The sequence below is a fragment of the Meles meles genome, chromosome X, assembly GCF_922984935.1.
Source record: "Meles meles chromosome X, mMelMel3.1 paternal haplotype, whole genome shotgun sequence".
In the NCBI taxonomy this organism is placed as follows: domain Eukaryota; kingdom Metazoa; phylum Chordata; class Mammalia; order Carnivora; family Mustelidae; genus Meles; species Meles meles.
The window spans coordinates 116,819,246-116,834,077 of NC_060087.1; the positions used below are offsets into that span (position 1 = coordinate 116,819,246).

The following is a 14,832-nucleotide window of genomic DNA, read 5'->3' on the forward strand; positions in this document are numbered from 1 at the left end:
CAACATTCATTTTTTCAGAGTGTGCAGCAGTACTATACCTGTAAGTAAGCTATTTCACAAAGTATCTTCCATCATACATTCTTATATTAAAAACTACTAAAAGGGGCTCCTGGGTGACTCAGTGTGTTAGGCCTCTGCCTTCACCTTGGGTCATGATCTCAGGGTCCTGAGATCGAGCCCCGCATCCGGCTCTCTGCTCAGTGGGGAGACTGGGTCCCTTCCTCTCTCTCTGCCTACTTGTGATCTCTCTCTGTCAAATAAATAAATAAAATCTTTTAAAAAAACTAGTAAAAAAATCATTTAAAAAAATCATATAGGGGTGCCTGGGTGGCTCAGTCATTAAGCATCTGCCTTCAGCTCAGGTCACGATTGCAAAGTCCTGGGATAGCACCCTGCATCAGGCTCCTTGCTCAGCAGGAAGTCTCCTTCTCCCTCTCCCACTCCCCCTGCTTATGTTCCCTCTCTTGCTATTTCTCTGTCAAATAAATAAAATCTTTTTAAAAATTACTTGGAATTGCTCTTTCAGTGCAATTTAACTAATTAATATCCTAAAAGGCATCGCCTGTTCCTCCTCTTTACAAATCTCTTTTAATAGCATGAGGCCTATGAATGAAGGCATACTAGTATTTGCTCATGATACTAAAAATGTCATACATGTCTGTGGAAGAAATATTTGCTAACTCCTCAGAACAATTAGATAGTTTCTGAAACAGAGTGAATGCTAGTTAAACAAGTAAAATATATCAAAATGAATGTGTGTTTGTGTGCATACATCAAAGTATATAAATACAACATTGCAATGAATTCTAGTTTTTCTAAAGGATTGAAATGGTGAATAAATTAATTTCATTATATGACAAGGAAGGTGCTAGAGAAAACCTTCCCACATTAATCTACAAATGATCCCAGGCTACACATAAGTGCTCTGGGAAAGCCTATCAACAGTTAGGGTGGTAAGTGGATCAACTTTTGTTAGACCATTAAAAGAAAAAATGTGATAACCCCAGATCAGGGGTTCCCTGCTCAGCGGGGAATCTTTGTCTCCCTCTCCCTTTGCCCCACTTACCGCTTGTGCTCTATCACTCTCTCACTTGCTCTCAAATAAATAAAATGTTTTTAAAAAAGATTTTTACAGGGGCGCCTGGGTGGCTCAGTGGGTTAAGCCGCTGCTTTCGGCTCAGGTCATGATCTCAGGGTCCTGGGATCGAGTCCCGCATCGGGCTCTCTGCTCAGTGGGGAGCCTGCTTCCCTCTCTCTCTCTGCCTACTTGTGATCTCTCTCTGTCAAATAAATAAATAAAAATCTTTAAAAAAAAAGATTTTTACATTGAAACCATAATTATGCCTTTTTTTCCTTTAGTTCATAAGGCACTGAAGTGGGAATGATGTGGAATATTTTTGCTATGTCTTCTTCCTGCCAATATCACTTGGTTTTGCCTCCAGAAAGGATTTTTAAAAATTGATTGATGGGTATGGTTTGCCTAATCCATTTCAATTATCAGTGGGAAACACCATGCACAACAAGCCAGAAATGGTCACTTACAGTCAGGTGAAGGATTTTTTTAAAGATTTTATTTGTTTATTACAGAGAGAAATAGTGAAAGAGGGAACAAAAGCACAGGAGAGCTGGAGAGGGAGAAGCAGGCTCCCTACTGAGCAGGGAGCCCCGATATGGGGTTCGATCCCAGGACGTTGGGATCACGATCCCGAGCGGAAGGCAGACATTTAATGACTGAGCCACCCAGGCGCCCCAGGTGAAGGATTTTTTAAAAAAGGAACACTAATTAAGAGGGCAAACACTATGGGGCGCCTGGGTGGCTCAGTGGTTTAAGCCGCTGCCTTCGGCTCAGGTCATGATCTCAGGGTCCTGGGATCGAGTCCCGCATCGGGCTCTCTGCTCGGCGGGGAGCCTGCTTCCCTCTCACTCTCTCTGCTTGCCTCTCTGCCTACTTGTGATCTCTCTCTGTCAAATAAATAAATAAAATCTTAAAAAAAAAAAAAAAAAGAGGGCAAACACTAGAAGCAAAAGGTATTGAGGTTGGGGCGCCTAGGTGGCTCAGTGGGTTAAAACCTCTGCCTTCGGCTCAGATCATAATCTCAGGGTCCTGGGATTGAGCCCCATATCCATCGGGCTCTCTGCTCAGCAGGGAGCCTGCTTCCCACCACCTCTCTGCCTACTTGTGATCTGTCTGTCAAATAAGCAAAATCTTTAAAAACAAAAACAAAAACAAAAAAAAAGGTATTGAGGCAGTCATAGTAGGTAATTTCTTTTACTGTTTAAAGAACACCACATTAGCACTACAAAGAGTTGTAAAGAGGAGGTTAGCAATGCTTTGCTCATTAAACATGGGTACCATGTTATCTGCTTGGAAGGAAAACACAGGATTATTGCAATGTACAATTTCAACATCACGATCTATCTATCAAATGACCAAAATATAAGCCAAAAACAAGCATGACAGAGTGAAGAGCACTGACTTTCTTGGGGTCTTAACTATAAAGCCAGGAAGGTAATTACACTTGCCTGTCACCGAGTAACAAGTACGACATATGTGAAGCAAATCAACCTGTCCACTGCTGTATATACGCTAACATTTTCCTTAAATGAGGTGATATTCATGAAACTTAACGGAAATTGAATGACCAGTCTAGCTACTCTCTAGGAAAAAGGATCTCATTTACTGGTTAGGTAGAATATGAATCTGTTTTATACCAAGTTACTGTGCCAAGCAATGGCAATAAAATGTGTTTCAGTTTGGGCTACCTGAAATCAACAAGCGCCTCTGATGATGCATGTGCGAATTATGAAACAAGGACTAACACTGATGAAAATACGAAACAGTAATGACCACCTCCACCAACAACGAAACCAGGTGGTACGCCTCTGAAATAAATCTAAATGTTCCACAATCTAAAGGATAAGTGGTACTGTGAAAAGACACTAAAAAGAATTTACTTCGTTGGTTTAAAATTCAGCAGAATACATGAAATAACTACTTACTCTTGGCAACAGAACTCTGAAGACCTACAGATGACACAGACATTTGCTTCTGTAAACCAGATGTCTCTTGTTCAAGTTTCTCAGTCGATATAGAACGTTTACTGGCTGAGGAAAGATATATTTACTGCACTCATACTTAAAGCATCACTAGCTGAAACAAAGTTCATGATGTAGCTCTATAGAGTACGTGCACTAACGAGGTGCACAATGCTTACTGTCATTCCTTACATGCGATATAAATTTAAATTTTATGAAACTGTAGAGCTCTGTCCATTTATAGGAAAATTTATAGTAGCTGCAATAGTAAATGGGACTTATTTTAAAATATGCACTGGAAAAAATACACATTGGATAAAGCTATATAAAATTTAATCATTTTTACAGAGATTACAAATTTAAATGGTAAGATTTTGGATATACTGGATAAAATATTAAAATTTCTTTTGCAGGGGCGCCTGGGTGGCTCAGTGGGTTAAAGCCTCTGCCTTCAGCTCAGGTCATGATCCCAGCGTCCTGGGATTGAGCCCCGCATCAGGCTCCCTGCTTCCTCCTCTCTCTCTGCCTGCTCTCTGCCTACCTGTGATCTCTGTCTCTCAAATAAATAAATAAAATCTTTAAAAAAATTTTCTTTTGCAATCTTACATGATAAAAATTTAAACATAAACTTAATGGGCACACCAAAGAGTACATGGCAGCATTTTCACTTAAAACACAAAGTTCAAAACCCTACTGTAAATGCAACCTTGCAGCAACAGCCAATATCTAAATATGAGCATGAATAACTTAAAAGTTTAACAGTTTATTAGTTACCGGTTTTGGTTTCTGGGTTCACAGCTGTAGAGCCTTCCCATGACCATCTTTTTTGACGATGATCAACACGGTTGCTCCGTTCCAATGTCCGACAGAGAACAGCCTTGAATCTCTCCTATTTAAAATAAATGCCAACAAATTTTTACATTTTCAATACACTGGATAGTATAATTTAGATCTGTGGGTTAGAACACCAACCCATTACCAAATTTTTCTATCAAGCAAAATTTGGGGGGGGGGTATGAGGTAGGTAGTAGTTAAAAATGAAGACCAAAAAATCAACTGAAGACCATATTTCTGGTATCAAGCAATGTCAATGCTTCTCCTGAGTAACAGGCTTTAATCTTATGGATATGAACTGAAGAACAGACTGTGCTTACTTCTGCTTGTATCATGAGGAAATTAATTAATTAATCTGAGAGAGAGAATGTGCACAAGCAAGGGGAGCAGCAGGCAGAGGGAGAAGGAGAAGCAGGGAGCCTGACATGAGCCTGGATCCCAGGGCCCTGGGATCACAACCGGAGCCAAAGGCAGATGCTTAATCAACAGAGCCACCCAGGTTCCCCTGTGGTATGTGGTTTTTTTTAAATACAGCTAGGGGTGCCTGGGTGGCTCAGTGGGTTAAATACACCTTAAGGGGTGCCTCAGTGATGCAGTGAGTTAAGCATCCAACTCTTGATTTTGGCTCAGGTCATGATTTCAGGACCCCACATTGGGCTCTGCGCTCTACATGAGAGTCTGTTTGGGATTCTTCCTCTCTCTCTGCCCCTCCCACTGCTCACTCTCTAAATAAATACATAAAATCTTTAAAAACTAAAATAAAATACACCTTAAATTCTTTGTAGAATCAGGCAGGAAAAAAAAAAACCAACGTACATATAAGTGAAATCTATGCCAGAATCATCTATAATACCCATGTTTGTAACATTTTAAATTCTAGTGGTGATAAAATTTAAAAGAAAGGGATAATCAATGTGTTTGTCTTGACCTCAATTTTATTTTTTTTTTAAGTCTTGTTTTTTTAAGTCATCTCTGCACTCAACATGGGGCCCCAACTCAGAAGATTAAGAGTTCATGCTCTTCTGAATGAGCCAGCCGGCACCCCTTGACCTCAACTTTAACTGCAAGGGTTCTGGGTAACAGCTATTCAACTAAACACTACACTGTGGCCAAACCACCTCCCCGCCAGAAATGAGCGGCACGCATGATTTTCCTTTCTGATATTTCAAGTCCTTGTGCTATAACAGACCATGGACTATAACTCAAGTAAGCAAATCAACTGCAGGGCCAGGAGGCTTTCTATTCTTCCCTGAGAACGAAGACCGTTTCATAGCAACATCATCCTTACAATGGCCCCAAACACTTCTGAGGCAAAAGATAAACACCCTAGAAAAATGGGAGAGTCGTCCATATCCTCTGAGGAGAAAAGCAGCTGCAATTCTTAAAAATGTATCTAATGGCAATACTTTATAATTATATTTTTTAACAGAAAGTAAGTTGCTCAAATTAGTAAAAACCCACAAAGTATAATAAAGGCTGAAAACAGTGACTCGTATTGTGTTATTTTAACATTTCTAATTTGTAAAAACCCTATCCCCCTGCTTCCAAATGCACTGGCCCTCTGTGCTCTCAGGTTCCTCTAGCATCTGTGGTTTCTACAGGTTTCCTGTTCATACTTCCCCCTCCTCCACATTACCCCTGCTCTAAAGAATCATTCTCTCAGGGCGCCTGGGTGGCTCAGTGGGTTAAAGCCTCTGCCTTCGGCTCAGGTCATGATGCCGGGGTCCTGGGATGGAGCCCCACATCGGGTTTTCTGCTCCATGAAGAGCCTGCTTCCTCCTCTCTCTCTCTGCCTGTCTCTATGCCTACTTGTGATCTCTGTCTGTCAAATAAATAAATAATCTTAAAAAAAAAAAAGAATCATTGTCTCTATGTGCAGGCTGCTCAGTGTCCCACCGACCACTCCTGCTGTCAGGGACCACCTCCTCCATCACATTAGGTCTGTGAGGCTGATTCTCTTTTGCCCCTTTTCTCCTTGTCCTTCTGCCTCTTTTCCCCCACCACATCTCTGGCTCCCTCCCCCCTGCAGTGCCATTTTGTTACATTTTCTCTGGGATCTCTCTCAGGTTCCTCTTTCTTTCTATCTTTTTTTCTCTCAGTCCCTGGGAGTCTCTCTCCAGTCTGGCAATGTTCTGTTTTACTTTCTTTCAGTCTCTTAGTTCAAATCTAACTCTGGCCTTCATTCTCTTCACCACAGAAGTAAATTAAGGAGCTCTTCCATAGAGGAAGATAGCTAGTGATAGAAATTTTGAATGAGAGTTCATCAAATACTAGAATACAAAAAAAAAAAAAAAACCCAGCATAAACAACCACAGAAAAAGGCACGGAAAGACAAAGAAGTGGTCGTGGACCATGGGTGGGGAAGAAATGGCATGGGAACAGTCCCAGAATAAGGACGATCCACAGACGGGGCAGGGGCTGGGGTGAGGTATGTGAGAGCAACCGTGCGTACAAGGCGGAAGAGTGGGCCCCACAGAGAAGAAGCCTCATGGGGACGAATGAAACCAAAAAGAAAGGACAGAAAAAGAAAATTTAAAATTAGAGCAAGAGAAGAAAAGAGGGAGAGATAAAAACACAGACTGAGAGAATAGGCAGAACCCAAAGATGGGGGGAGAGAGAAAAGCTAAGACAAAGACGAAGGAAAAGTGAGGCACCTCAAGCAGAAAAAGGTCAGAGTCAGCCAGAGAACCAGAAGACAAAGACTTAGTCAGGGACACTTGAGAATCACCGGAATAAAGCAAATAAGAGAATGCCAGCCAGAAAGAGAACGGGATCCCAGAGAGCACGGCAGATGCACAAGGAGTCAAGGATCCTCAAAGTAAAGTAGGAGAATGACCTATAGGAGAAAACTCTGGTGCCAGAGAGCATCAGACAGCACGAGACAGGTAGCCAGATGCCCAAGTATGGACACTAAAAGACAAACTGACTGAAGAGGGACAGAAAGGGAAAGAGAGGGCATCATGAAGGCAGTGACTCATACCAACAGAGTGCCAGACACCAAGAGTCCAGGAAGGTAGAGAGAGGCAGGGCCCGAGCACAGCAGGGAGGAAGAGTGCCCAGGGCAGAACGGCAGTGGAAGCCAGACGGGAGAGCAAGCGCTGTCATCTGACTGGCCTGCGCTCAAGTCAGAGGAGCAGCTGTGAGAAGTGAGATCGCGGCCTACGGATGGGTCTATGAGCATGAGACCACCGGGACAGAGTGCAGAGACACCAGTGAGCCGCATCCCAGAGCATGGAAGGGCTCTCTTTCCAGGCCTGCGAGGCTCCGCTTTACCTCAGATAGCAGGTCGCAACTCGGGGATCTGAGAGCACAGGGACAAGAGGCTCTCCCGCTGAAGGGGAGAGAGAACTGGGACTGGATCCCTTGGCAGGAGAGGGGGCAGGAAAGGCAGTGAAAGGCTAAGGAAAAAGTATTCCAGTGCCAGGTGACACCACGTGGCATCTGATGAACAGGCTAGGAAACATGTACTGTACCCTTTCCTCCTGTAATTTTTGTTTCCTTTTTTCTTCTGCAGATATTCTCCGCTGCTCATCCTTTTCTTTTTGTTCTTTCAGTTTTCGTTGTTTCTCCTCCATCTGCTTTTCATATTGGATCCGTGATTTTCTTTCTTTTTCAAGCAGTTGTGTTTCCTTGGTAGCTGAAATATTCCAAATACATTTTCGAGGCGTAAGAGCCAAGAAAATATTTAAGTTTTCTACAGTACTCACAAAGGAAAAAGTTAATGTATCTCCTCCTCTTTCTTAAAAATAACATGACCTATGCCAATAACAAACGATTATATAAGTGAACAAGAATCATTTGCACTGAGTGTTCATTTAATTCCAGAGAACAGAGATGGCACAGATGACCCTCATATCCTGTCCAAGCTAAAATTCCGAATTAAAAACAAGTATTTTCTTTCATGTGATATTTCCACTGATTTGAGGCAAAATTAAACCCCACCAGATTAACATGCTATATACATTACAATAAAAATTAAAAAGAAAACACATGGCCAGAAGGGTTTTTTTTTTTTCCTTCTACTAGGAAACTTCTTTCAAAGGCCTCATCTATGCAGACCAGATTTAATCATGCCCATTTTACATTCATGGAGTTAAGACACCACACTACGGAACAGCATGATGTTTTCCTATTTCAAATTTTCCCTCACTAAAGCCTGGCGAGCATCTATGCAGTTCTAAAATACCCTCCTGAAGAGCTCCAGGAAGAAATAACTCCTCACCAAAACAAAGAAAAATGATATCCATTTGAATGAAGCTGAGCACAAGTTTTGTCAAGGGATTTCAAAGGCCAAAGAAAAATGCCTAGTTGAGAAAGGCATTCTCTTGAGGTGTAAAAAGATTATTCTTTCAGGTCCAAATTTACACTTGAGAAGCCTATGTTAGGATTATTAACAACTTCATTTTCCTTTGTAGAGTCATTTTTATTGAAACCCCATTCTGCTTGTTTCTACAAATGCTGAAATTTTCATACCTTAGTTTTCAGAAAATTAGAGCTAACAGAAACTACTTCAAAATTTAAACAATCAACTATTTTTTTTTTTTTTTTTTTTCTCATTTTATTTATTTTTTCAGCGTAACAGTATTCATTCTTTTTGCACAACACCCAGTGCTCCATGCAAAACGTGCCCTCTCCATTACCCACCACCTGTTCCCCCAACCTCCCACCCCTGACCCTTCAAAACCCTCAGGTTGCCCCAACCTCCCACCCCTGACCCTTCAAAACCCTCAGGTTGTTTTTCAGAGTCCATAGTCTCTTATGGTTCGCTTCCCCTCCCCAATGTCCATAGCCCGCTCCCCCTCCCCCAATCCCACCTCCCCGCAGCAACCCCCAGTTTGTTTTGTGAGATTAAGAGTCATTTATGGTTTGTCTCCCTCCCAATCCCATCTTGTTTCATTTATTCTTCTCCTATCTCCTACCCCCCCATGTTGCTTCTCCATGTCCTCATATCAGGGAGATCATATGATAGTTGTACAATCAACTATTTTTAAGGCCTTCTTTATCTGCCTTCGTATAATTATTCAATCCAACATAATACATCCCAGAAAAACATGTAATCTATGTATAAACAGATCAGGAAAAGTAGATAAAATCACTTTGAAAATATACAACCTCAACAGAAAATTTATTCATTCTGATTTTAAGTCTAAAATATACCCTCTTGTTGTCTTTTTGTTTCTTCTCTTCGCTCCTTTGCCAACCTCTGCTTCACATCATTTTTAAGCACGGATCCATCTATTACTAAAAACAAAAAGGAAAATATAGTAAGGCATTAATAGATCTGGTTTTACTGACGTGACACTCTGACATCTATAAAAAAGCATTCTAGAAATTATACCTGGTTTGAAAGCTGATCTTATATTTGCAGATTGAGATGGATGAGTGCTGAAACTACTTTGATTCCGTCTTTCTTCAGCTATGGCGTGAGCAGCCGCAACTAGAATACAGGGAGAGAAAAGGAAGGGATTAGATATTATGAACACAAACAGCTAATAAAGGGGGAGGCAAGGCCTGGGCAATCGTCCTTGATGATACAGGACAGCATCTCTCATCTAGAAGACAAAATCAGGACAGATTAATCCAGGTCAACAACAAAGACATACTGAGTACCTAGGATGTTCAACAGTTTACAAAAGAATTAAGGGTGTTTACTGTGGGTGTGCCAGTCTATCTGAGGACTTAGAGCTTGTTAGTGGGAGTGGCAGCACTAGCTTGTGGATAAGTAGGAGCTAATGATTAATAACTTTCAAAAATGCCTCAGACAAGATATCACACCAAGTACTGGAAAAACTGAGCTGGCACAGAAATGGAAAAACTGTTTCACCATAAATTGAGAATTTAGAAAAGACGTGGTGTTTACAGATCTGAATTTGGAAGCAGAAGTGTCAACAGTGAGATCCTCAGAGATTGGATCCAATATTAAAAAGTAAATTTATAGGGGCGCCTGGGTGGCTCAGTGGGTTAAAGCCTCTGCCTTCAGCTTGGGTCATGATCCCAGAGTCCTGGGATCGAGCCCCGCATCAGGCTCTCTGCTCAGCAGGAAGCCTGATTCCTCCTCTCTCTCTCTCTGCCTGCCTCTCTGCCTATTTGTGATCTCTGTCTGTTAAATAAAATAAAGAAAATCTTTTTTAAAAAAGTACATTTATAAATTACCTAGATATGGGGTTTTCTTTACCCACATTGCTTTAAAGATACCAGCAATGCCTGCCTTTCCCCACCCCCAGTCTCAGTCTGGGTGGAGGCCCAGGCACTTCCAGTTGCTAAAAGCTCTATTCTAATGCAGTGAAGGTGGAGAAGCACTCAAGGAATTCCCATTGAGATAGTATTATTCTAGGTAGAAAAATGTCCCGCAAACAAAGATAAATTTACACATGCCTAGTAAAATGTGCCCAAAAGTGGTAAATAAACTTCAATAAGGGTGAAATACAAGATTAGGGGGGCACAATTTGAGGGAGAGTAAGAAAAACAAATGCCAGGATGACACACACAGCAATTATTATAGGGGATTCAGGAGCACTTGAATTCCATTTATGGCTCCATCTAAAATGTCCCACAGTGCTGGGCATCTTCAGGAAGAATCTGGAGATTAACACTGAAAACTCTCCTTCTACCTCTGTGAAAGCACAGGAAATATGCCCCTGTGATTTTGCATACAATTTGGTTTTCTATATATCAGGAAAAAATGTAACAGTTGAAGATGGGTGGTTAAAATAATTAAAGGAACAGAGTAGCTGCCATTGTCCTTAAAGAATGAAAGGACTCTGACATGTTTCTTGTCACTGAGGAAAGAGATCTGGGAGTCATTTTACAGAGTACCCTTGAAAGTGATCTCATAATTGCTGCCATAGGGACCACTATTTCAAAAAGGAAAAAGGATTTTTTTTTTTTTAACCACAGAGACCTAACAGCCTAGATGATCCATGATTTAGCTAAATTGGAAGATTAGACTCTTCTCAGCTTCCTTCATAGTTCAACTACCAGCAATTTTGTGGACCACAGATTATCCTCTGAATTTGCATACTACTGTATTAGAACAATTCTTAAATATAGTCTATAAATTAATTAAACCCTCTTATATACTCTCTCCTGCTTGTAACATCTCTATGTGAGCGCAGGAAAAAAACAGTTGGTTTTGCACATTCCATTTTCCTGATTAGAAATCCCAAAGAAAGTTCCTATTTCGGCACAAATTACCTGAGCATAAGGACAATTTCTCTTGAAATGTATAATTTTACCATATTTAAAGATCTTATTAAACAGCAGTAACCTCAGGATTAGCTGTGGTGGGAATAATGAACTAAATAATTTAAAGGTTAATGTGGTAATAATATCAAGTCTGATTTTTAGAACTGCATATCCAAATTCCCATTGGCAAGAAATATATTCACCAAAAGGACAGGCTCTAGAAGTTGTTTAAAATGTCCAGGCAATGGGAGAAAGGCTTTATGTCTTAAAAGAATACTTTATTCAACTCCATTAATGAGAGAATTCACTTACCAATCATTTTAAAGCCACAGTAAGGAACAGTTTAAGTATACTACAGTATTTCTGTAGTTCCTATACTAATTCTGAATCCCAAACTAAAGCTAAAAGTTACCTTTTGCAGAGCACCTCGGTAACCTTCGACTCGGGTCATGTTCTCAGGGTCCTGGGATCCAGCCCTGAGCCCTGCATCTGGTTCCCTGCTCAGCAGTGAGTCTGCTTCTCGCTCTCCCTCTCTACCTCTGCCTCTGTCCACCCCAGCCCCAGTCATGTTCTCTCTCTCTCTCAAATAAAATCTTAAAAGAGTCACCTTTTGCCTGGAAGTTAATAAAAGGGGTAGAGTTTATTACCAGAACTGAAGTAAGAACCTTAATCCGTATTTATGGTACTTTCCTAAAAATTGCTATAACAAATACTATATATCAATCTCACCATTTACGATATTCTTTACATTTATATGACTTCATTAAATTCTAACAATCCTATAAAGTGGATATTATTATTTTCCATATTTTTTACAGGTAGGAAAAACTGAAGCTAAACATTACTGTCCCAGATCACGCAGGTAGTAACTCTGGGTCTTGTGTTTGAGCCCCAAAGTGGGTAGAGATTACTAAAAAATAAACAAGACAAAACAAAAAATTCCTCAAAGATAGCATGTCTTAAAGTAAATTACAGACAGTTTCCTACCAGTCAGTGCTGCCTACAGTGGAATGGCTACTTGGAAAAATAGTAAGCTGTTAGACTATACATAAACTGCCCAGGATTTTATAGCTGGGACTCTGGGTGTTAGACTTGAGAATCTTAAGGTTTCTCCAGCTCTAAAATTCTATAATCATCTCACTCAACCTTAGTAGCTTTTTCTGCATTTGTTTAAAGAAATTACTTGTGAATTAAGAAAAACAAGATGACAGATCAGTGGCAAAGTTTCTTATGCTCATCAGGTTGAAAAATTCATATATATTATCTTACAATTATGTGTAAAAGTATAAAACACATGTTCTGTTAAAAGAATTGTATTTAGGGATGCCTGGATGGTTCAGTGGGTTAAACGTCTGCCTTCCACTCAAGTCATGCTCTCAGGGGAGTCAGTTTCTCCCCCTCTCTCTGCCCCACCCATGCTCCTGACCCCTATCTCTTTCAGGTAAATAAAAATTTTTTAAAACTGTACATCTTCAGTATGTTACAATCTTAGCACAGTGCTATGCACAGAAAACATAATAAAATGAATGTACATAATTCATGCCCCCTTAGAAGTCACTTTTTCAGGGACAACGTTTTAACTCTTGGAGCCAGGCTCCCAGCAGTAAATGAAATTGACCAGATTAACAGATTCAGGACTACTCATGGTTATTTGGATAACAAAATAAAAAGAAGCAACTGTCACAGTGGCATTTCATTTGCCACAAAGTGTCAAAACATTTCAATGACTCCTTGTCCCCTTCAGAAAAAGGCTGAGACCATGAAGGCAAATCTTATTAAAGCCGGTAGTCTGTGAAAATTCTAACATATAACATATGATGTTTTCAATTCCTAATAGGAAATGGGCAGCAAGGAGGTCAATTAGGGTTCTGGGTTAAGCCCTTTTGGCATGACTAAGTTTTTGGCTTGAAATACTGTGAATCCAAGCAACTGTTTCATAAAAGATTTTAAAATACTTCACAACATTCAATATCCAAAAATGCTTGGGAAGGGGGTTATCCAGAATGCTGGTTACTTTAAATCACTGAAATAAACAAATGGCAGAGACCCTTAGGTATCGACAAGTAGTAAAACAATCCGAATTTACTGCACTCTCTCTCTAGGTAAAGATGAAAGTGTATTTGCTTCTGATACGTTGTTTGGGGAGTGGATTCGAAGTAACACATATTCTGAAGTAACAAAGCCTCTCAATCTCAGCCAATTTTTCAACTGCAAATGAAAAAATCCCCAGGGCTTTCGATAAAATCAATTAAGACCGTTTTATTCTCAAGTTCATAGTAATAGCAACTGGCCTGAGAAAACCAAGCAACCTCCCACAAGCGAGAAATACCATTTCGCTCAGCTAGCGGAGCAAGTCTCCTGAGCTAAGCAATGCGCTGCCAAATTTTAGAAAATTAACGATTTGGGGGCAACAAACATTTTGGCATTGGGACCAGTTCGGGAAAAAAGCACACTGAAGTGCTGCTTCCCGTTCACTGCCGCCTAGGGTCTGCAAGATGTCCCACGGAAGGTGACATCTTGACGAAGTCATGTGCTACAGCAGGCAAATCAGGAGGAGCGGAGAGGCAAGTTTCTCCCAACTTTCAAAGGAACAGCCCCCAAGGCTCCCTCCTCACCGGACGTTGACCGGGAGGGTGCGGTAGATTAAGTCCCTGGGAGAGGCAAGGACTGCGACCGTGGGAGAGGATGCGAGCGCCCCGCGCAGAGGGAAAACTCCCGGCTCCCGGCGCCTGGAAAGGCTGCCCCGGCGCGCGGGGTCTGGGCGGGCGCCCGCACATCCCGGGCTGTGGCGCGTCCGTTCGATGGCTGCGCGGGCGCCCGCCGCCCTCCAACGGCAGGCGCAGCTCAGGACCGTCTTCGGGGTCCGGGGTCACAGGCCCTACCACCCTCACCCCCGCGCCCACGGCGTCCGTTAGTTCCCTCACGCCCCGCTCGCGGCGTTCGGCCGGTGGCGGCGACCGTTGGGCCGTTGGCCGCGGGACTTCGGCCGTCGGTGATGCCGGCCGACCGTTCCTCCTCCCCACCCCCGTCCCACAACGGTTCTCTGTCGCGTCCAGGGAAACTCCGGGGCGGGTGAGGGGAGGACCGGACGGCGCGAGGCCACTCCGGAGTAAAGTTTTCTGGCGCCCTCCGCGCCGCTTCAACGGCCCCCGGGGCCACGAGACACCCGCCTCCCGCGCGGTTCCGAGTTCCCCCGGGAGCCGCCGGGCCGCTCACCCATGCGTTCGCGCATCCCCCTCAGGGAGGTGCCGCCGCCGGCGCGCTCCGCCATCTTCCGAGCCGCTGCGTCTGAAACCGCTGGCGGCGCTGGGGGTCCAGTGCGCAGGCTCCGGCGCAGCCGTCTGGCCCGCTTCGGCCGCGGCGCCGGGGGGCGGGGCGGGGCGGGGCCCGCAGAGCTGCCGCGCCGCCTGAGACCCGCAAACCCTGCAGCGCGGCTCACTACACACCACGTCCTGACCCGCTGGGCAGGGACCTCTGTCTAAAGCAACTCTCTCCTATGTTCCATGTTCTCCTCGCATCCGTGTGCGGGGGCCAGCCAGTCATCAGCCGGCTTGGCCGTCCAACATTCCTTTTTCCCTTTCATCCCGTCTACAGAGCAACGCAGTAACATTCCTTTCTCTCTTCGTTTGTTCCTTCGTTCCTTTAGGGAGCATTATACTGAGCGCCTCCTGGGTGCGCTTGTATCCGGAGTTTGCTAGTCTTTGAAACACTACAGAAAGTCCTAAGTGAGGGACAAGAGGCCCAGAGACAGGTTAGGGGGTAGAGATGTTCCTGGGA

General features: G+C 42.9%; 1 protein-coding gene across 9 annotated transcripts in view; it reads right to left on the reverse strand.

Annotated features, from left to right (window-relative positions):
• Positions 1-14,378, reverse strand: part of MAP7D3 (MAP7 domain containing 3) — a 34,029-nt gene extending 19,651 nt beyond the window's left edge. For 7 of the 9 annotated variants that reach the window (XM_045995804.1, XM_045995808.1, XM_045995801.1 and 4 more), the window contains exons 1-6: positions 14,272-14,378; positions 9,209-9,307; positions 9,028-9,111; positions 7,344-7,507; positions 3,811-3,925; positions 3,001-3,105 (exon numbers count right to left, since the gene is read on the reverse strand). In XM_045995804.1, the coding sequence (XP_045851760.1) occupies positions 3,001-3,105; positions 3,811-3,925; positions 7,344-7,507; positions 9,028-9,111; positions 9,209-9,307; positions 14,272-14,326 (622 nt within the window). In that variant the 5' untranslated portion in view covers positions 14,327-14,378. The remainder of the gene's footprint in view (positions 1-3,000; positions 3,106-3,810; positions 3,926-7,343; positions 7,508-9,027; positions 9,112-9,208; positions 9,308-14,271) is intronic. The other 2 variants (XM_045995807.1, XM_045995802.1) reach the window with 1 other exon arrangement.
• Positions 14,379-14,832: the final 454 nt, after the last annotated feature.